Below are 24,367 nucleotides of genomic sequence, written 5' to 3'. Positions count from 1 at the left end.
TCCACTTGGTAACAGTAGCATTTATACCTAACTTCTTGAATTTGTCAACAATGGCTGAGTGGGGTATTGTGTCAAATGCTTTGGCCAGGTCAAGGTTGGCAAGGCAGTGTGAACCATTTTACTCTCATCCATTTCTTTGGTGACCTTCTCATAGAAGTCCACCAGGTTGAGTAGGTATGATCTGCCCTCGACAAAACCAAACTGGGTTTTGTCCAATGTTTGGAGGTTTCCTGTGCCATTATTAATCATTTCCTTTATACTTCTTTCCAAGGCTTTGCATATGGGGTTAGTGAGACTTATAGCTCTGTAGATGGCCCACTTTTCTGCTGAAGGATAATAGTTGCTGTTCTTCATTCATGAGGTATGAAGTCTGTTTGGGGACTTCAATGAAATAGCAGTTCCAGAGGAACTGATAGTTTATGTTTTATGCTATTCAGAAGGCATTCTGGGGTATTGTCTGGGCACATCTAGACAGTGTTCTTGGCTTTATAGAGAGCGCGCATTGAACACCTGTTCTTTAGTGATTATATGTGATGGTATTTCCTGAGGGGAGGATGGGGGTGGGTAAAGTTCAAGCTGAATTTGTCTGCCAGTAGGTTTGCTATACATTCTGGCATACCTTGCTATACTTCTTTTTTAATTTCTCCAAATCTTTTGGGTTTCTAATACTGTGACAGGAATGGACCCCATTCCTAAGTCAAAGTACGATTAAAGTTCAAGAAATAAGTATTATTTCAATCTTTGATGCCAGCCAGAAGTGCTCTTTGCAACACCTGCAGTGTGTTCCGTAATGACTCCTTATGCAATTTGTACAGTTACATATACTGGTAACATATCTAAATACGATTGTAGATTCATTTTTATAAGACCCATTGCTCCTACTACTATTGGGACTGTCTAGGTATCTTTCTTCTACATTGCTCTTGTTTCTACCTGCAAATCCTTATGTTTTATGACTTTGTGTCTCTCTGTACACAAGATCCTGTCATCACTGGGTGTGGTGATTTCAATGAACAATGCTACTCTTGTCTTCTTTTCATGGACCACTATATCCAGTTTTCTAGCATCTATCTTTTGAACTGTTGGTAATGGCTGATCCCATGTGATGTAAACTTCATCATTTTCTATACTGCCTTGTGGCTCATGTTTCCAGTGTTTTTTCAGCCACTTCAATACCATAATATTTGCACAATCTCCAGAGCAACAGTCCTGTCACATTATTATGCCTTTCAGTATAAAGTCCTTCTGCTATTAGTATGTCACAACCAGCAATAAGGTGTGTGACTGTTTCCAATTCAGTTTTGCAAAATCTACATTTGTCTATTTCTCCCACATGTTCATTGGACTTTGTAAACCAATGTGTATGCAGCCCACTGTCTTGGGCCGCCAGTATTAACCTTTCATCTTTTGGCTTGAATTTGCCTCTCCTTAACCATTCCTGCATTTGTTCCTCATCGCCATGAGGTTCTTCCAGAAGTTTCCTATACTTGCAACTATATTTATGCATTTTCCATATTTCTTGCCTTTCCTTCACCTTATATTCTTTCTTGTATTTTTTGGCACATTCAGTTGTTGCCTGATTTTTACCTACTTCTGGTTTGATTTCTGTTCCTGCTTGATGCCGATATGCTTCTACTAGACTAAGCAGAGAAGTAATCTTAGATTTATTCTCCTCATGTTTCTAAACTTTCACTGTGTTTGAGTCTTGTGAGGTTAGCCAATATGTGTGTAGTTCCATGATTGCAGATCTGTACATGTAATCAATTTCAAGGAGGCCCATCCCTCCTTCAGAATGGTAAATATATAATCTTGGTATGCATTGATTTTTATAAATCATTTGGTGAGCATGAAGCATCCTTCTTGTCATCCTATCTAATCTATCCAACACGTTTTGGGGACAGTCAATCACTCCAAAACTGTAAGTTAGGACAGGAAGAGCAAATTGGTTTATAGCTTGGATTTGGTTCCTAGATGTCAGTGCTGTTTTCAGTATTAATTTAAGTCTTCTAAAATATACCTTACTAAATTTTATTCACATTTGTTCATGTTTTATTGTTGATCCTTCATCAATTCCTAAATATTTATACACTCCCTCTTGCTCAAGTTCTTTTATATCACATTCTTGTCCCAAACTAATGTTTTCCTGGTGCTGCAGTTTTCCTGCTTTAAAGGTTGCTTTTGCACATTTATCAAGAATAAAATGACATTCTTATATCATCTGAAAAATTTTTGACAACTTGCAGTTGTCCTTACCTGATGAGCTATACAGTTTTGAATCATTGACAAATAGAAGAAGAGAAGTCTTTACACTTTGTTTTTTCTGTGAGCCAAATTATAGCCATAGCCTAAGCTGCTAAGTAGACAGTTTAATGGGTTAAGGGCAAAGAAGAATAGCAGCAGTGACAGAGAGTCACACTGGAATATCCCCCTTTGAATTTTTATCCCTGGGATAATAATTTGCCCTTTATCATGGCTTAATTGTAAAGTGGTCTGCCACTGTTAAATGGTCACTGTAATGTAGTCGATCAGTGTAGGGTGTGTTGTATACATTTTTAAGCACTCCTTTATCCATAAATGTGGGATACCATCAAATGCTTTTTTGTAGTCAGTCCATGCCTTACTTAGACTCTTCCCCTTTTTACAGTTCTCCACTATGACTTTATTTAACAACAAATGATCCTTTGTTCCATATGACTTTCTTTTATTGCCCTTTTGTTCTACTGCCATAATTGAGTTTTCTTCTAAATGACTATAAACTCTGCCAACATCAATTGCCATGTTTAGTTTATATGTCATCGGAAGGCAAGTTATTGGTTTTTAAATTTTAGGGTAACTTGAAGGTTCACTATTAAGTAAGAGCATTTGTTTTTCCTGTTGTTAGCCAGGCTGGTGTCTGTTGAGGGTGCGCATATAAATAGTTCTTACTCATGTCTAAATCTTCATGCGTAGATGTTAATTTTAATCAGAAGTTAGGTACTGTATCTAGGCCTGGGGTTTTCAATTAGAGGCTTTTCTTAACTTTGTTTCAAACTCTCTGGCTGTTACTTCAACCCATTTCATATCCTGTACCTTTAAACTTCTTATTCTTTCTTTTTCTTCTTCTCTCCATTTAGCATCTTTGTTATGTTCCACAGGATCTTCATAGATACTTCTTCAAAATGTATCTGTCTTCTTTTTTTTTGGCAGTCTTTCAATTTCTTTTACCTTGTTTCCCAATTCTCTCTACAACTTTTTTTGGGTCATCAATAAATTGCTTATTTTGTCTTTTACTTTATATTTATCTGCATATCTTCTATGTTTTTTCCACCTGTGCTGAGATTTTTAGTTTGTTATTTGCGATAGTGCATGATAAATCCTGGTCTGTTCTAATACTGCGCATTGCTTTATCACATCTATCTTTCTTAGTATTTTTGTTGATCTGTTCCCTCTTCTATATTCTTCTAATAGTGACACTTCTTGTCTTAATTGCTTTATAGTTTTCTCTTTTCAATACTTCCATGAAGCTATTCTCCCCTTCCTTTCCCTCACTACCCTGTGTTCTTCTGGTAGAACTTTATCAGGTATTAATTTAGCTGCACAGTAATCAATCCTGTTTACTTCTGTTATATTACATGGATCTCTATGGACAGTCCTAATTACTGTATTCATTTGTTTTATCAATCTTCTGACTTTTTGGGTTTTATTGACCTACTTCAGTCTATTTCTTTCATTGATCTTAATATGTCTATGTCTATTAAATCAAGCAACTCTTCTATTAGTTCATTTTCTTCTAAACTGAGGGCACATTTTTTGTTTTCCATTTACTACGAGCATTCTATAAAAAGTTCTATAGCATCTTCCTGTAGCACATTCTCTTCAATTTCATCCTGTGCCATCCAGTGCTGTGTCATATGGGAACTCACTGGCATATCATTCCTCAACATTGACTGCATCAGTTCCTGATCCTTCTCTTGCTGTCTAGCTTCAAGTGAACATTTATACTGGTTTCCTGTGGAAAGCTCCAAAATATCTTCATATGGCACCTGACCAATTGCTTCCTGTTCCACTGGTTTCCCCTGAATTTGTATATCCATTGCTCTATCCTGTTGTGGTGTTTTCTGAATTAGATTTTCTACACTGAATCCTTCACTTTGTAGGTATTCCATAACATCAGTTTCTATTCCTTTAACTTCTCCATTACTAATCTCCTTTTGTACTTTTCCTCTTTGTCTTTTTATTTTTTAGTATTGCAAAGTTTTCCATGTCCAGATTCCTTTGCCTGTATTTATCCTCAGATATCTTTGATGCTGCTCTTTTTCTATTTTATTTATTTTTATTTTACATTTGTTGACCGGGATAGTCTAGCTGGATATATGTCCATTTTCAGTAGAGGCCCAGGGAGAAAAGCTCCACATTAAAACAGAATAGACACACAAAGTATTAAGTAATAAGTTACAGAACATTAAACTTCAGATGCAGATAGGTTGCTAGACAAAAAACAGGTGATTAAGGTAATTTAGCAAACATGATGGAACAGAAGAATAGCACAAAAATAAGATAAGGTAATACTTAGTGGTTTTTTTTTTGGTTATTGGTTTTGGCTATTGGTTAGTTTTACTTTCTCCTTTCCATAAATATTATGCCATATTAAATCTCTTTTTCTTTCCCATGTCCATATTTCTTCTTCAGATGTCTCCTTATCTTCTCTCTTCTCCTTGCTTTGGGGACTCACCTAACTTAACCTGTGTTAGACCTTCTATATCAAATCCTTCACTTTCCAGGCACTCCATAACTTCGTACATTTTTTAACTTCTACTTTACTAATCTTCTTTTCTACATTCTGTCTTTGTAATATTATTATTATTATTATTTTTTATTGCGAAATGTTCCATGTCCAGATGCCTTTGCCTGTATTTCTCTTTGAATGTCTTTGGGGCTGCCTTCTTTATATTGATTAATTTGGCTTTCTCCTTTGCATATATATTGCACCATATCAAATCTCTCTTTCTTTCCCATGTCCATATTTATTTTTTATACTTTTCAAAAATCTCCAGGGTTGTTGTTTATATTTTCGCACTTCCTCAGATGGTTCTTTTCCCAAACAGATCAAAGCTTCTTGATCTATATACTGTTTTTCACAAATCTGTTGTATTAATGAATACAATTTTTTATTTGTAGCTTCTGACAGTTTTTCTTGTGGAAGTATTGTTATTTCCTATAATTTCTCTCCTAATCATTTTGTATATCTTGTATCTGGAAATTCTGGAATTTTTGCATAATAGTAGCAATACATAATTTCTTTCTTAGCTTCAATAGTTCACTTTTTCTTCTTTGTGGCTCTTCTTTGGCCTATCAGTTTTTTTGATTTTTGTGGACTACTACTTCCTTGTACAGCAGTGGGGGGACAGTCCTCCCCCTGGGCCTGGCCTGGCCTCATTGTAGGACTGTTTCTGTATTTTGAGGATTCTACACTGTCATCTTTTCCAGTCCTGGCACCAGTGTGCCTATCAGGATTCTGCACTTTTTTTTATCCTGGGGCTTGTGCACCCAGCTGTCTTTTTTAATTTTCATGATATATGCTATATGAATACAGTCTATATATTAGTGTTGTCTTGGTCAGGTTTTGTGAAAAACAGGGTCCACCCCGCGAAGGTACTCACCAAGACTTGAGGATGAATTTGGTTTCAGCAACAATACTCTCTTTTACTTGCTGACTTTTCATCCCTCCATTTGGACCAGTATAAGAGACTCCATGAGCAATGAGCTATGCATAACTGTGTTTTGCCTTTGAGGTTGGGGATATAGCCAAAGAATGACTTGTAGTTGTTCTTGGCCTGGGAGGCCAAATTTACTTCAGATTTGGCTTTGGTAGATTTTATTTGTCCACTGAGGATTTGTTTAGTTTAATGAGAGTGCTTTTATCCTGCTGGGTGCTGCTACTCCTGATTCTTGCCATGATTTTCTTCCTTCTGTTGTGCAGTGTCTTAATGTTTTCAGTCTACTAGGGTGGCTTGTTTTTTGAGTTAGTTCTGTGCTTTTTTCTGTTTGGTACAGCAGCCTCTACACAGCTATTAACATGCTTGTTTAGGGTTTGAACATTTCCACATAGGCAGCAGTGTTCTCAGGGTTTATGGGGGTTTGAAATTTTGCCGGGTTGTCACGTAATTTGGAAGTTAGCCTTAGAGTAGTTCCTGAACATTCCAGGGTTAGCTAGCATTGCACGCTTTATTTTTACTTGAGAAAGGAGACCATTTTATGGTCTGACCTTACCAGAGAAGACACTACATTAGGGCATATACATCACTGCCCCATATTAGTGAGGACCAGACCTAGTATGTTTGCTCCCCTGGTTGGTGTATTGACAATCTGGTCCAGGGAGTTTGTGTTTACAAAATCCATGGAAATCAAATGTACTCCTTTAATACTCTTGTTACATTGTTAAGGAATTGGTATAAGACTCACAAAGCCCATGCCTGTCATACTCCTAACATGTCCTCTGTAAGATGCTGAAAGGCAAGTAGCAATAATAGCTAATACTACTCCAACCTTCTTGTCCATAAGGATAAGCAGTCAGTAACGTAAAACTAACCTGTCTCATGATGGTCTAAACCCAGCTCATGTTCCCTATTACTGAGTGAACAATCTAACACTTGGTGAATTCTGCTTCAAAATGATTGGAAGAGCCGACAAAGAAGGATCAAGAAGCTTGGCTAGGTCTTTCTTGCAGTTTTTAACTGAATGGTTTGTCTGTGTGTGACGTTTTTACTCTGTTTTGACAATATTACTTATTTCATTTTCCCACAGATTGCTTATATATTCTGATCTTGATTCTACTTATTGTGTTTTCTTACTATTTTAATATTTTATACAATATACAGTCATAAAAATACTGAAAATAAATTGAACTCACTGTGTTTTTGTCAGACGTCATAACTGGCCAGTTATACGCTGGATGAAACAATAACTTTATAATAATAAAGCAAATATTAACAATTTTACTTGTTTTACAGCCCATTGGTATCCAATACTATCAAATTTTCAGGGAATAATAAATCTGAAGATAAAGAAGAAAAAAGTGATCTCTGTGAGTACCTAGCAAACATTAACACATTCTGCTAATTTCTTGCACTGTTTTCATATGGATTGTTATGTTAATTAATGGTGAATGCAAGTATCCACAAAATGCAAAATGGTTTGTGATGGCCAGACACTTTTTTTTAATCCATCATATTTATATACATTATGCCATTGCCCTAAGCAAGTTGAAAGATAGCATTCATGGAATAATATGTTCAGCTCACTATTGTATTTCTTGGATGTGTTGTGTCAGTATATCCTGAAAATACCATTTTCTGTTAAAAACATTTTTCTTCATATAATTATCTTCTGAATATATATATTTTGTGTTCATCTGTTGTCTAACTTGTCAGTTCTATCACTAGACTAATGTTTCCATGCCTGCAAATGGCATTTTTTATATGGACAAAAAAGACGTTTGGCAGTATTCCTACTTGTGTTTAGGCACAGCAAGAATTAGTGCTGACTCCACCTATATGCAGCTAAGGCAGAATTCATAGACATTTGCTGCACTTAGGCAGACCAAATGTTCTTCATACTGGTCACTGCTGCATTAGCCTAAGTTATATGGGTTATATCCTGCATAGGATGTAACAGACAGCCAACTTTCAAAGCTTCAGGGCACATTTCATGTGCCCAAACCATTAATCACCTTGAGCTGAGCTGACTAAAAAGACAGGTTTGGGCACCATCCCCTTCAGTGCTTTCCTGCCACCGAAGGGAACACTCTTATCAGGGCTTCAGAGGATTAATGGTTGGCTTGTGCTGTTCCATTGCAGAGTAGATAAGTTAGCTTTGTGGAAAAACCTTCCACATATTATTTTTAATGTTTTAATTTACTTTCCTGTGTGGGAAAGTATATTTTAAACTGGGAATATGTGTTTTTATTGGCTGTTGGATCACTTTGCTGTACTTTTTAATATGAAAACACTTTTGAGTTTCACAGTTTAAATGTTTATTTAAACATCCTGTGGAGAATTTGTGTTTAAATTACTTTTTAGGATTGGTAAAGTGTATTAGAGGGCTTTTTACTATGTATTTATTGAGAAAACTGTCTTTGTACTTCTTTTGAATATTTACTAGCTTATACTGCTTAGTTTTCCATTAAAAAAGGCACCATGGAAAAAAAAAAAAAAACTACCATTCCCAATGTGGAGCCATCATTAAACAGCCTTTGCCACCACAGCAGGCAACATTGCAGCATTATGAATGATCATTTACAGTCTTTAAACATTTCTGCTCAGTGTTTTAGTATAACGTATTAAATTATTGGTACTTTTCTGTTAAACCCCTACCACTCACGGTACAGTGTTTTCTTGTTATTTCAGTAGCGTGCACAAGTGTTTGTGTAAGAAATAAATGTGTACAGCTAACAAACACGTTTTAATTGTTATGTGTAAAGGAAGGTATTATCATTGCACAAATAGCTGAAGTCCATCGTGAGACCCCTTCCAATTGCCGTAGGTTTTCTTTACCCATTTCTCACCCACAAACAAGTTACCTTTCTTAGTTACACAAAGTAGCATTCTGTCAGTACAGAAGTAGCTGAAGTCCGCCGTTAAGGTTTTCTGCATGCATATTTATTTCAGCCGTAGCAGTCCATTAAGGTTTTCTGCATGCATATTTATTTCAGCCGTAGCACTCGCATACATGTAACATCCATTGACGTCGTAATAACTTCCCACTGTTTCTTTGGATTCCTTGTATTTCATTCTGTTTGCAGCCATAAAGCACGTGAGAAACTGTCTTTTGTTAATCCAACACCTTCGGTTTCACTTACAGGTTCACAGGTTAATACTAACTAGGCAGGCAAGTTGAATAACCACGAATAGCCTAGCAATGCACTCTAACAAGTATTGGTAATAGATTTACCTCATTTCTTGATAAGAGCCGCCGTACTTGGCACTGCTGTGTTTTGCCAGTATTTTCTCACTAGTGCTGTGATCCATCTTCAATTCATTCAACGTTTTTCTGATCCCTCTTCAATGAATTACATATCTTACATAAATTAAATACAGAACAATACCTGACCAGCAAAACACAGCAGCATGAAGTACTGGTAGGGGTTTAACGGAAAAGTACCAAATTATTTATAGGGAAATTTTAGCAAATTTTAAACCTCACAGTTTGACTTTTGATGCAAGATTATGTGTTTTATGAATCACTTATAAGAAGGGCAATTTGTCTACCACATCGACCTTTCCTCGTTTTTGGAAATGTTGTCTCAAAGAGCAGAAAAGCACTTGAAACAGATTAAAATGTATAACAGAACCATGTGCATACCTACATGAATGCATTCCATTGTGACCTCTATGGGTATTTCACAAGAAATAAATACAACTTTGTTTCTACAATTTCTTGCCAATACCTGATGCCAGAAAGGTAGGTGAACCCAAATATAATTAGTTACTATTACACTGGCTTCTTAAAGATCTCCTATTATAATAGGTATACGTATACAGAGCCGCAGTTTTTCAGATATCAAGCATTAGTATATTTATATCTTTTTTTAAACAAATTTTCTAATTTTGATGCTTTTCTTTATTAGCTTACTTTAAAGATCAGCCCTAGATATGGCTGTAAAATAGGGTGTCCTGCGTTTAGCTTCCAGGTCTGTTACAACAGTAATTGTACATGTTTTGACAATAACTATAAACCTAATATCATAAAACAGTCAGTGATGGCTGTTCAGAGCTTTTACCTGGATCACCCACTGACTGTTGTAACTACAGTTACCTCCCTTCTAAGGTATTGGGGGTCATTTTGAAGGGAAGATGGTCCATGGTTCTTGGACACATCTAGAGGCCAATCTTGGAGATGAGGGCAATTCTGCTAGCATTTCAGGCAGTGGAGTGATGTCTTCAAACTGATTTCTTATAGCAACACACATCCTTAGAATATTCAGTGTACCAACGTAGTTGGTGGACAAATTGAGCATAACCATCTTAATGCCTCCCAAGTGGTCCCTCAATCCAGCAGTGGCAAAGTTAATTTTCAGCGACTGGGGTCAGCCTTGCTGCAAATTCTTTGTATTGTACCTAAACAACAAATGTGGCAGTTGCTTTGCCCTGATCCCCCAACAGGAACAGTCACTGAGGGGCACTGTAGTCCACAAATGATCTCCATAGGTTCATAGGTTCATAGGTTTATACTAGGCTATCTGCCCTAAGGCATTTATAAGCCTAGCCCAAAGTTATGCGACTTACACCACCCCTTATGTTAGAAATAATGTGCCCATTAGTTTGTTGTGCCTCTATCCAGCAGTGACACAGAGATGATTCCCGGGGTAAACCTACGATCTCCCATCCACCGGTCAAGATTTCTCTTGAACAGAGCCAGCGAGGTGCTCTGCCTCACATGGACCGGGATTTTATTCCACAGCATGGGGAGTCTCTGGGTGATAAATCTATCCCTCCAGCATGTCCTATTTATATCCGTGCTAAGGTTTAAGTCACTTGCTCTAGTGGTTCTGGTGGATTTGGATTTTTTGAGGTGGAGCATGTCCATTAATTCCGGGTTGGTCATGGCCTTGCATGTCAGGCACAGGTCACCTCTGAGCAGATGGTATGCAACTGAACCCTCATTGCCACTAATGAATATGTTTATACAGAAAGCAAAAAGTGCAAGGCCAGAGTGATCCTCATTACGTCTTTCTGGCCCTGACAAACATGGATGTTAAGTTGTCAATCTCGCCTTCATTCTTGCTTGATGGGTTCGGAGCCGATCCTCGGCTCCGACTCGGCACTTGCTAAGCTCGAGAGTCACTTTTACCAGCTCGAGGCAGCCCCATATCCCATGATGCAAGGCGGTAAGTACCCAGATCTTGTTTGCCGCTTCGCTGATGAGGTTCTCCTTTTGCCAGCTCCTGGTAAGTGTTTATATTTAAACTTCTAGTCGCCCCAATCAGAAAAAATCTACTTTTCTGTAAAATTCTGTCATTTTTAGTTAATTGTAGGACCTTTTCTGACTAACTTTATTTTTCCTTCTTCATATTTTTAGTCAGGCTTTTCTTTCCCTCCCATCCCCTGTCAGGGGGTGTGTGTGTGTGTGTGAGGTTTTTACTGCTTATTCCTTAACAGTAGTTGTCTGATTGGGACTGTGTGTGTACTGTTTGTGGATACAATAATGTCCAAAGAGCAGAGGGTCTCAGGCTTCAAGAAGTGTGACTCGTGCTGTCAGAAGATGTCTCTGACAGACGGTCACACTTCTTGTTTATACTGCCTGGGACCTCTCCACCTGCAGGACTCCTGTGCAATTTGTCACTCTTTTAGCCAGAGAGTCCTGCAGGAAAGGAGAAATAAGCTTATTTTAAGGGGTTTCCTTAAACCGGAGGGCTCCCCGGCCAAATCGGCTCCGGGAAAGCCTCCTAAGACTAAGGCCCAGGCTTCTGTGTCTAAGCCTTCGGCCTTGGCTCCGACTCCGTCGGAGTCGAGATCGGCTCTGGCTGGAGCCGATCCGACCTTGTCTAAGTCCTCGGCACCAATGGCTATCGGTGCCGATACTGTCACTGTCACTATGGTGTCGGCTCCGACTGGCTCCGACCACCATGTGGCTCAGGCTTTGGTGTCGGCTCCGACCGGCTCTGACACCATTGTTTCCTTGCCTGTGTCGGCTCCGGCTGGAGCCGATAAATCTGGACCTACACTCGGAGCCGAAAAGTTATCAGCTCTGTCTGGTTCCGTGGGGTCTTTGGCTCCGATGGTTCCTTCGAGGAAGAGGTCCAGGTCTCCTTCTTTGGAACCGATACTGTCGGCTCCGGCCTCACCTCTTCTTTCGGAGCGGAACCATCGGAGCCGATCATCGAGGTCTTCCAGGTTGTCAGACCATGATTTAGAGAGGGTGGTAAGCAGATTATTAAAATCACAGGCACTAGCCCAAATGCTTCATAGTCCGTCTCAACAGACGACTATTAGTCCACACCCTCTTCAAATTCCTCCTTCGACTCTACCCCAGAGTTTGGAGCTGGAGTCTACAGGAATAGTTACTGCTATGGCTGAAGGCCAGATACCCCCCCCCCCTTCTGCGCCTTCAGCATCTACTCTTATCTCCTCCTCAAGACCTTCCTTGAGGGATTCGTGGCCGGGCTTCCTGGTCTGCTCCGACGGGTGAGTGGCATCGGACCCTTGTCCGACCCGCTCTTCCCTTGGAGCTTCGCCTTGGTGAGCTCGGCTCCGACATCTTCCTCGAGCCTTCCCTTTCGGTGGGCCCGGGAGTCCCAGTTTCTTCGGAACGGGTTCTCTCGGATCTCCCTGGGAGGGGAGCCTTCGAGGTGATGAGGAGTGTGCTGGCCCCTGGGCTCAGTCAGCAGTCTATTCCTTTAGCTCCTCCCTCTACGGTGCCTGTTGATATCCCTTCCCACTCTCTTGCGCCCAGACCGAGAGATCCACCGCCTCAGGTTTCCCCACTGGGAGGAACCCCCTCTTCCGAGGATTCTCCTGATCCATCAGCAGATCTTCCATGCAAGAGGACTTGTAAGAGGAAGCACCTAGACTCCTCTGAGTCTATTACTTTGGATACCGACTTAGATGAGTCGGAGGGGTCCCCAAGATCCCCCTCTGAGGATGTCTCTTTTTCAGACATCCTAGAACTCCTGAAAGAGAGGGGAAACTGGCCCACCATAAATCCCTCCGATGATGAGACGGTATACCTAGAGGCGTTTGATTCTCGACCCTCCACCTCCTGGGTGTCTCCGCCTTTTGACCCCCTCATGCAGGTTATCGCTCAAAATGCTTGGGCTTCTCCTGACTCCGTAGAGCCAGTTCCCAGGAGGCCTTCTAAATTTATTACAGCCCCTTCCGAACAGCAATTCCTTACAAAAGGTGTCCCGGTTGATGCCATGGTGGTGGCGGCCGCCACCAAAAAGGAACTTGCAGATCCTTCCGTACCAGTCCATCCTCCTAACAAGGATTCCAGGACCATGGACAGGTATGGTAAGCAGATGTTTTCCTCAGCGACTTTTGCCATGCGTTCGCTGAACTATTTGTGTCACTTCACCAGACTCCAAAGGGACATCCTTAAGGAACTAGGTGAAGTAGTACAGGATCCTACAGCTGAGGGGGCACAAGACAAGATTGCTTCTCAGCTAGGAATCCTTAATTCCATAACCAACTCCTCCATGCGGCTGATTTCATATGCATCAGATGGAGCGAGTAGAGCCGCGGGCACAGGAGTGGCTCTGAGATGTCAAGCCTGGATGCGGCTCTGTAATTTTGCTGATCCCTTCAAGGCGTCCTTCACAAACTCTCCCTTTGATGGGTCAACTTTGTTTGGTCCTCAAGTGAAGGATACATTGACCAGGTGTGAGCAGGACGGCAGGACTCTTTCTGCCGTAGGGGTCCATTTTTCCACCCCTTCTAGACCTTACCCCAAAGGACAGAAGGGTGGAAATATGTGGTTCCGCAAATCCCAAGGAGTCACGCCGGATACATGTGGTCAGTTTACCCCTAGAGGCAGAGGGGGTAATAATAACAGATGCCGCCCTAGAGGCAGAGGGGGTCCACAGAACCAGGGAAGCAGAGAGTCTCTCTCTGACAAGCCCTTCCAGCATCCCTGAGGTGTTGCCCGACTGTCCATCCTTGGAGGCAGTCAGGGGAAGATTATCACTGTACCCACAAGTCTGGCTTTCCCTCTCACAAGACAGATGGGTACAGTCGATCATATCCAAGGGTTACAAAATTCCTTTCGAGGAAAGTCCCTTCAGTCACAAAAATTCCCTTCCAGATGTGCCACCCGGTCTAAGGGAAATCGCAAAATTAGAAGTATCAAAGCTTCTACACAAAAGGGCCATTCAGCCAGTTACAACAGACCATTCAGAGCCCGGAATCTACTCAAGGTTCTTTTTGGTCCCCAAAAAGACGGGAGATTGGAGGCCAATATTGGATCTCAGCAGACTCAAGAAGTCTGTGAAAAAGACGAGATTTCGAATGGTCACACTTCAATCAATTTTGCCCTTCCTGGGCAAAGACAACTGGATGTGCTCAATAGACCTTCAGGATGCGTACTATCACATAAAAATTCACAGACGCTCCAGAAGGTTTCTCCGCTTTCGGTTGGGGTCCAGTCATTTTCAATTCAGAGCCCTGCCCTTTGGTCTCACTACAGCCCCCAGAGTGTTCACCAAATGTATGGCAGTGGTCACGGCTCACCTGAGACATCAAGGATTCCAGGTGTTTCCGTACCTCGACGACTGGCTCCTTTCAGCCACCACCAGGCATCAACTTCTCCAAGCCAGGGATTACACCCTAAATCTCTGCACTCAGTTAGGAATTTCGATCAACTACGAAAAATCCTCCTTGTTGCCCTGCCAGTCTATTACTTTTATAGGCGCAAATTTAGACACTGTTCGGATGTCAGCAACCCTCACAGACCAAAGGATTTCAGATATCCAAAGTCACGTGCGGATCATCCTCGCCAGCAAAAAGGTACAAGCCAGACTGGTCCTGAAAGTGCTGGGCCTAATGGCAGTGGCCATTACCCTTCTTCCCTTGGCCCGCTTCTACATGCGTCTTCTTCAATGGATGTTGTTCACCCAGTGGTCTTACCAACAACTTCCCATGCGTCACCAAATCTTGGTGACACAAGCTTGCAAAAACCACCTATCCTGGTGGATTTCTTCTCCCCAGATTCATCAGGGCAGACCCTTTGTATCCCCGGCCCCGGTAGCCACAGTCACTACGGACGCCTCCCTGATCGGGTGGGGGGGGTCATTATCAGGGCAGGATGGTTCATGGGACGTGGCAACCATTCAAATACCACCTGCACATAAAGGTCCTAGAGATGAGAGCAGTGCTTTTAACGTTGCAAGCCCTCAACGACTTTCTTCCCTTGGGAACAATTGCAGTTCACACGGACAACATGTCTGTAGTATGGTATATCAACAAACAGGGCGGAACCAAGTCCTACCCCTTGTGTCGAGAAGCTCTCAGACTCTGGCAATGGGCGATCTCCTCTCATCGGTTTCTGGTAGCAACGCATATCCCTGGGAAAACCAACATTTTAGCGGACAGATTGAGCAGAGCTATTCTCATGCCTCACGAGTGGTCTCTCAAACAATCTATAGTGGAGGAGATTTTCCTAGAATGGGGCCGCCCATGTTGCGATCTTTTTGCTACTCCCCAAAACAGCAAATGCCCAGACTTCTTCTCTCTCTTCCCACTGCCAGGCCATCCCCCCCAGAGACGCTCTTACCCAGGATTGGCCCCAGAGACTTCTTTATGCTTTTCATCCTTTTCCATTGATTCCACAAGTACTCCAGAAAGCCACCGTTTTGAGAGCCAAAATGATTCTCATTGCCCCCTATTGGCCTCGAAAAATTTGGTTTCCGTTCCTCCATCGTCACCTATTGGTGCAGCCGTGGCATCTGGACCCAGTGCCAGACCTTCTGATCCACCAATCGGGTCACCTGCATCAGTCTATTCCTTCTCTCAACCTCACAGCTTGGTTGCTCCACTTCCTTCCCTAGCCAGGCTTCCTATGATCTCTAACCCGGTTAGGGATATTATAGTGGCTTCTCTTAAGTCCTCTACTAGAAGGATTTATACCAGCAAGTGGAAACGTTTCTCTTGTTGGGCAAAATCAAAGAATATAGATCCCTTTACTGCCCCTGTTCATGCAGTTTTGGATTTTTTTAGCGGAAATCTTTCACTCGGGCTCTTCATCTTCCACGGTTAAAGTTCAGTTGGCTGCTATCTTGAACTTTCATGTCGGGTTTGCAGATCACAACATTATGTACCACAGGCTTTGTAGAGCCTTTCTAAAAGGGATTTTTCTCCTTAAATCTCCTGTCAGGAGTCCTTCTCCTCAATGGGACCTAAATCTAGTGCTGACATCCTTAATTCTTCCTCCCTTTGAGCCAGCTGTTTCATGTTCTCTGAAGTTTCTTTCATGGAAAACACTCTTCCTTGTCGCTATTACCTCGGCCAGGAGAGTGTCAGAACTTCATGCCCTTTCTGTTCGTTCCCCCTTATTTGGTCTTCCACAAGGACAGGGTATCCTTGAGAACTAATCCATCCTTTTTGCCTAAAGTGGCTTCAGAAACTAATTTGAACCAATCTATTGATCTCCCTGTATTTTTCCCTAATTACTCCAACAGATCGGAACAAAAATTACATTATCTTGATGTTCACCGCCAACTCAGATATTATTTGGACAGAACAAAACAATTCAGGAAATCCGATCAACTCTTTCTTTCTTATGCTGAGAATAAGAAAGGCCTTCCTGTTTCCAAAGTCACCTTATCTAGATGGCTTTCTTCCACCATCTCCGAAATCTATCAGCTCAGGGGCAAACAGCTGTGCTCAAAACCAAAAGCACATTCCACCAGAAGTTTAGCCACTTCCACAGCTTTTCAGGCTAGACTCCCTGTAGACACTATTTGTGCAGCAGCCACTTGGGCCACTCCTCATACCTTTGTTTCTCATTACAAATTGGATTTGGCCTCCAGGGATAGAGCCAGTTTTGGTTCTACGGTTCTCAAGAGTCTGTTCCATTGAGCCACCCAGGATAGAGGTGCTAGGACGGTCCCATCAAGCAAGAATGAAGGCGAGATTGACAACTTAACATTGAGAAGTTATGTACCTACCATAACGTTCCATGTTAGTTGTCTTCTCTCGCCTTCTTTCTTGCACCCTCCCTCCTACCCCTTGCCTGGACAGACCTTGTTCTCCTTTGTCTGGAAGATTGCTTCTTTAGGCACCAGTTAGTTACCTGGTTCCCTTTTCAGCCCTTCCTTAGGGTAATTGCTTTCTTTCCTCAGTGGAAAGTTTTTTCTGTGTTAGGTGTGTCTCCCTATAGGTACAAACGAGATCTGGGTACTTACCGCCTTGCATCATGGGATATGGGGCTGCCTCGAGCTGGTAAAAGTGACTCTCGAGCTTAGCAAGTGCCGAGTCAGAGCCGAGGATCGGCTCCGAACCCATCAAGCAAGAAAGAAGGCGAGAGAAGACAACTAACATGGAACGTTATGGTAGGTACATAACTTCTCATTCTCTTTTTCTCTGGTAATTATTGCTCCCAGTAGTTTTATATTTTGTACTTGCTCATACCTCTTAACTGTCCATATTTTTGCCACATATTTTTGGAGTGTTTCTCATAAAATATGTGGCTTTCTGGCAAATCACTGAGATTGAAGTCAGTAAGTAATGACAGACATTAGAATTTCAGACTTTTTTACTCTTCAGAAAATGCATGCTAAGACAATACCCGTCATTGTAGCAACTTTCTAAGTTTATAAAAGCAATATTTAAAATCTGTCCCTATTTTTGGCCGTTGCCCCCCCCTGCATTATTTTTCATCCAGATTTCTTGCACTAAGGTGCTGAGAAGGATGTACTTGCTCAATTTCAGTGTTAATGTGTGATTAACTCACAATAGTTGGATTGTGGGGCTGGAGATGAAAATACCACTAGCTTAGCTTTGTATGGATTTAGAAGTAGTTTGTATTGTTCTAACAGCTTTAACTTTTAGTAAAGGAATGCTATTGGGCACCTTGGAGCTGTTTGATTAAAAAGGCAGCTCACAGTAATGTTGAGTCATTTGTATATATTACATTTTCTGGGTGAGGGACTGTATGCATTTTATTTATACGTGTATAGAAAAAGTAAAAGTCCTAGTATTGAACCTTGTGGCAGATCTACTTTTATCTGCTGAGATACTGATAGTTCATCAGCCCAGTGTGCACATTGTGTTTAGTGGCCTAGGTAACTTTTAAACCTTAATTGTGTCCAGTTAAAAATCACAGTAAAGATATTACACCAACCACATATCTATTGATAATTTACTACAGTGGTATATCTTTACCAGAAACCTAAGAGCCAAAGACCAGTACATAACCCAGAAACATAAACTCCACAACAATTATGCCAAAGCCTTTTTCTCTGTGGCTGTTACTAAACTTTGGGAGTCTAAGTGGCCAAGAATTGGTCAAAAAGATGTTTACAACTAAATCAAGGGGAGGCCTTGGTTTTCCCGGACTTAGAAGGGTACATGGCCACAGCAGTTGGTTGGCAGTATTGTATCCTTAGAAGGATGGAACATCTACTGTCATTCCAAAAGAAAGATAAGATCAGAGGCATCCAAAATATGGGATCTAAGTGGAGTAGAAAACTGTTTGGAAATGAAGTGGCTTAATTCAGTGTTAGCGCCCCACTCCAGATGGTTGGGATTTAGGACCTGAGTATAAAAAATGTTAATTACAATAATATTATATATTGGCCTGAATGGGTGAAGAGAGACATAATATTTTTTAAGGATATGACAATTCAATCACTGGTGAGGTATTGACATATGTTGAGGTGACTAATCTAGGGATCCAGGGACTCCAGTGGTGGCAATATCTACAGGTTCGGTCTTAGATGGGCAATTTTACCGAGGGAAGCTCAAAGTTTAAACCTGAAATTCAACAGTATAATGGGAAACTTCTAACCGGGACCTCAGTTAAAAGCTCGTATAAGAACATTATGAATGAACAAAGAGGGAATCTAAAGAACTTAACGTGGGCTGGGAAAGAGAACTCAGTACCTCCCTTTCTGACTCCCAGTGGATTATTATTTTGTCTAGAATTTATGATAATAGGCATCCCATTATATGTAGTTTTACCTTCCTAAAATTAATTTACAGAGGATATCTAACCCCAAGACATCTAGTGGAAAGGGGATAATCCTCATTTGATCATTGCTGGAGATGTGGAAAGGGGTTGACAGGATAGTTGCACATGACCTAGTACTGCAAAGTAGTTAAACAGATGTAGAAAGATATCATTATGGCTGCGGGCATGGCCACAATGGTTACATTGCCAAATGATACAGATATTTGGCTGTTTGGAATAAAAAAAGGTGATATTGTCTCATACGATAGGTAGATAGATAGATAGATAGATAGATAGATAGATAGATAGATAGATAGTTACATAGATAGATAGATAGATAGACAGATAGATAGATGGCATACTTATCTGTCTGTGGCCCTTCTAGGGGTGATCATTAAAAACTGGAAACCCATGCCCATGGATTGAAAAGAACAATTGATGAGATACTAAATTAACTTTAAGTGATCAATCTTTAAACAAATTGATGTTAAAGAATTTAATGAATACTGTTATATTTTTATGCATTGTTTATATGGAGGTTAAAGACTGAAACCCCTTTGCTGCATTAAATAACAGTTTGCCAGTCAATGGATCTGTTACGAAAGATAAGTGGACTTTTAAACCGGAAGTTATATTAAGTATGTTTTTCACAACAATTGCCTATGAGTCTGTTTGAAGCAGTTAATGCTCAGATATTTCAAATCTATGGTAAGACGATTCACAAAGTATATAGCAGAACGTTTCTTCCCTTATCACTCTACGAGACTGTTCTTAGTTATATTAATGATTTTAGATATATGAATGCTTGATAGTTTTATAAGCTCTGAATTTATTGACTTAGAATACTTGTATGGTCTCATTTTTGTTACTAAGGTGAAGTGGTGATTTTAATAAACTATTTATTGAAAAAATAAATGAACATTCCAACCATACTGAAACAGGTAAAAATATTTTGTACTTTCAAAATACATGTAACAGACTACCTACATAGTGTATGAACTGACAGTGCTGTATATTCTCCTTGATAAACACTAGTATTCCATGGGCTAGTACTCTACCTTCTGCAGCAGCAGCACAAACTAAACCCTCTTACAGCTGCATGTTCCCATGTTGTCTCTAGTAGTCTAACCCTTCCACTTCTAATCTTGTTTAAAAATGGCTGCACTCAAGATTACTGTGGTATTCATTTTCATAGATCAACACATATTCTAAAATGAGTATGACATGTACCTGTTTTATTGTTATTTCAATGAATCTCACTCATAAATTCTAAAAACTGTATTATTATTATTAGTCTGTGAGCATACCATGTACATTTTAAGTATTGTTAGTCTTTTCATTGGAATTGTAGAGGTTTACTCTCCAGGGCTCCATTAAACATGACATTATCTATTTGAGATTTCCCAGTTAACAGATAGAAACCAATACATAAGTATACAAACAAACAAATACGTACACACATGCATAAACAAATATATTACAACAGCTTGGTATAACACTTGCAATACTACTGTCACTGTACTCATCTGCTGTTCATTCTTCCAATCCACACTTCCTTGACGTATCAATAAGACCAAAAATATTTAAACTCCTCCACTTCAAGAAGTTCCTGCCATTCCCGTAAAGGGAGTAATTTGCTCTTTTTCTGGGTGAGAACTATAACCTCTGATTTGGGGTTGTGAATTTTCTTCACAACAGCTTTACACTCAGGAGTGAGCTCCATTGGTGCAGTCTAGAGACAGCAGTCGCTTGCAACTAAGTTAGCAACATCCTCTGCAAACAATATTAACAGGCCTAATACTGAGCTCTGATGCACTCCTGTTGAGAAATATCTACAGAGGAGATATGATTATTGTTTGGCACAGTAAATGCCCAATTTGAGAGGTAGTTAACAGCCATGTTACATTTGTGTTAAAGCCTATTTTATGCTGCTTTGTAAAAGTAGGGATAGATTGACTCCCTTAAAGGCTCATTTGTAGTCAAGGAGTTTATTAATGCATGTGTCACATTTCACCATGGAGTTGTAAATATGATTAGTGGCAGTACAGTGAGGGTATTTTAACCTTCCTGGAAACCATGCTAGTAGTCTATTAGAAGTTTGTAACTTGATTGTAAGTTATTCTTTTAAATATAGCTTTGTTATGGTAAAAAGTATGGAGATAAGTCCATAGTTTTGTTGCCTGGGATGGGGCTGTCTTTAGCGGAGACAATGAGTGAATGTTTGAATAATGGTGGCACATTATCTAATGTTATAGGAAGGTTGAAAATATGAGTTAGGGGTTTTAGCAATAGCTTGGCTTTCTATCCTTACGAAGTAGTGGCGGGGGACACTATGGTTGCAGATGTGGTTGTTTCCATGTTACAGCAAAAACTGTTTAACAATTTTCACTGTGATATGTTTAAAGTAAAATATAGGTGGGTAGTTGTCTAGTATGTCTTGGTCACTAATGGGAGAAGAATGCTGAGTTGTAGATTACATGTGAAAAGACATGGGATGTTAGAAATATAAAGTGCTGTAGCATTCTGTTAGTCATTATGTAAGACTTTTTTTTTGAAGATGTCTGATGATGATGATGTTAGAGATGTCTTTCATGATGTGACAAAATGGTGAGGCTTAGAAGACTTTCTTTACTGCCTATAGGAGTCATAGGAATCATAGGAAATGCATGACAAATGAGTTATGCAGCCAATTATGCCTTGCCAGTACCAAGCCTTAGACGGACCTCCTTTTCCATTGAAAGCTAGGCCAGTCAAGCAGTGAATTTGTGAATACCCGTCAAATTTTCCAATTCCATTTGGAGGAAGATAATGTTTCACACTGCTTGATTTGCAGAGGAAGTCTATATCAGAGGTGGAGAAGGTGCTGCATAATGAACCCATCTTTCCTTGAGTTAATTTACTTTTAATTTTTAAAAAAAGTGAATGTAAGGCAATTAGTTTACAAGACAAATTTTCTCCTCAAGATTTCTGTGCTTTATTGCAGACTTTAAAGGCCTGTCTGATGGAAAGAGTTATTCAAGTGCAGTTACTACCACTTATTGCTTTGTTTTTGATGGAGAAAATGCTATTAAGAAAATATAGGAGGGTATTAAAAATGCCATGTGCTTTTTCAGGTTCTCTGTCATTGTTGAGGGGGCCAAGTTAATGAAGCCATTTTTAAATGTATGGATTTCATATGTCTATTCAAATACCAAGGTGTGCTCAGATGACAGGTGTTTACATACTATAAATCTGATTTTCATTCATTCCTCAACATATGGGTTTGGATCCAATCCTCGGATCTGACTCAGCCACTGTTTCACAGCTCGTGGATGCTACAAGCTCTTGAGCTCCTTCCTTATGCACAATGCATAAGTCCCCCTCAATCCCCAGATCTCGCTTTTCACCATTGTAAATGGATGTGGTCTCTGCAGCTTTCGAGTATACTTTGTGGAAAAAACTATAAGATATTCATATTTTCTTGCTTATAGCTTTCAAATCTTTATTTGTTATCCACCCTTCACCTCTTTCTTCCTTTGTGCATACTGCTGGTAGTTCTTAATTACCATCACTGGTAGTTGTTCTATTTCTCTCCTTACCATTTGTTGGTATTTCTAGTTTCCCCTTTTTTCTTCTTGCTATGAGTAATTCTTAATTACCATAGTTGGTAATTTTTTCTCTCTTACTGCTAGTCGGTATTTCCTAAATATCATTGTTGGTACATGTATTATCTTCTTCCTCTAGTTCTATTTAAAAAAAAAAAATAGTAGTAGTTCTTGTAGTATTGTTCTGGTTAGTTTTGTCTTTTTGACTTGGTGTTGTACTGTAGTTATTACTGTACATTGTTATTATCATGGCAGATAAACTGTCAGGTTTTAAAAATTGCAGCAAATGCCAGCGTAAGATCACATTGTCCAATCCCCATAGTCTATGCGTGTATTGCATGGGACCAGAACATTTGGAAGCTTCATGCTGCATTTGTAAAGCTTTTAATCCAAGATCTCTTATTGACAGAAAAAACAAATTAATTGTCAATGACTTCTTCCTTCAGCCTTTGGAGTGTCATTGACTGGAGGCCAAACCTCCAAACATGAGAAAAAGGAGGCAAAAAACAGGCCTTCGGAGCATCCTATCTCTTATCAGTCTTCTTCGAATCTGATCTCGGAGCCTCAGAAGAAGAATCAGAAGACCTCAGATCTGACACAAAAACCTTCAGGTCCAATGACTTCAGACACTAGATCTGTCAATTCGGATCTGACCCATTCAGAGTCTAGACATCTGCCAAGAACGGCTCTATATCATATTATCGAAATTCCAAAACATCGAACACCATAAGCTCGAACTTGGAATCTCGAAATATGATATCATCAAAAGCTCAGAACAGCGAATTTTTTCCCTGGGAAAAAATTTGCTGTTCCGAGAAACACACACACAACACAAGCACACCAAAAAAACAGCAATCCAAACACATACACTTAAAATCCTACACCTAACCCTACACTAAACTGTACATACACTACTATCTATCCACTTACCTTAACCCAAACCCTAACCCTGAGGTCTGTCCTAAACCTAATTCAACTAACCTGCAGCCTAACCCTAAAGTCTGTCACTATCGCACACTCACCTCACCCGCACCCCAACCCTAACTCACCTAACTCGTGCCCTGACCCTAAAGTTCGCACAATCACACACTTACCTGAACCCAACCTGTAACTTTCCACCATAGTGCTGAAAATTAGCAAAGCCACAGAAACGGCCAACCGAATTCTTTCCCTAGGAAAAAAATTTGGTGTTCTGCAGCTTCGGTATTTTCAGCGTTCGCTGTTTTGGGTTCGATATTAGAACATTCGATGTTTTCAAACTTTGATGTTCTAATATAGGCCCACCAAGAACAAGGTATGCATCTTCCCTGGATCCAGTTGCCTCTCAGCTCACATTGCCCTTCCTGGAACGTCACAGATCTCCCTCCATTGCCTCTTTACATTCATCCAGAAGTCTCACTAAAGTGGATGTGGACAGAATGATGAGGAAGATTCTTTCCACACAAATTCCGTTGGGGGTTCTCCTGACTCCTACCCAATGGGTCTGGAGACCTCTGCTCATACAACCCTATCAGTTCTGGCTTCTTCTCTGATCCACCCTTCAGTTTCAGAGCCCTCAGATTCGAGACTCCTGGAGCCATCTGTTTCAGATCTGACGATTTCTCTATCTTCAAATCCGATGTCTTCTCTGAGTGTGCCGGCTCTGAGCATTTCAGAATCAGATGGCTGTCAGACCTGAATCTTTCTTGTCTGATCTGAGGGGTTAGAGTCGACTCTGAAGTTGTCAGAGCCATCTCTGCCCCTCAGAACCTCGGAATTTGATAGCTCGGTTCTGACTCATTCCTTGGGTCCAGTGTCTTCAGGTCAGAGGGAGCTGTCAGTCCAGAAGCATGCCTTCTCAGCGCTGATGATTTCCTTCTCCTTGGGGCATTCTGCCTTCAAGATGGTAGAAAGAGTGTCCTTTTCTAGAAATCAGATGGCTCCTGTACCCTTAGATCTTCCATCAGATTCTCAGATGTCTTTGTGTCATGAGCCTCAGCATTCCACTCCACAGGGGCAGCCATGCCAAGGTCTCCAGGTGACCCCACAGAGAAAAGTTCATTTTAAACTGAAAGGCACACTATGGCCATCTCTGTGACACAGCATGATAAAGCACTGAGTAACACAGACAACTTGAGTTCAATTACTGACTTACCATTCCTTTA

At 40.5% G+C, this 24,367-nt stretch overlaps 1 protein-coding gene across 1 annotated transcript in view; it reads left to right on the top strand.

Moving 5' to 3' along the window:
• Positions 1-24,367, top strand: part of CFAP47 (cilia and flagella associated protein 47) — a 7,413,452-nt gene that overhangs the window by 4,245,262 nt on the left and 3,143,823 nt on the right. The window contains exon 40 of the mRNA XM_044071840.1: positions 6,990-7,063. Within this exon, the coding sequence (XP_043927775.1) occupies positions 6,990-7,063 (74 nt within the window). The remainder of the gene's footprint in view (positions 1-6,989; positions 7,064-24,367) is intronic.

This window comes from Protopterus annectens, chromosome 5.part0 (assembly GCF_019279795.1).
Source record: "Protopterus annectens isolate FY-2018-M chromosome 5.part0, PAN1.0, whole genome shotgun sequence".
Lineage (NCBI taxonomy): Eukaryota > Metazoa > Chordata > Ceratodontiformes > Protopteridae > Protopterus > Protopterus annectens.
The sequence above is the reverse complement of the archived record's forward strand: the minus strand, read 5'-3'. Positions and strand labels throughout refer to the sequence as shown.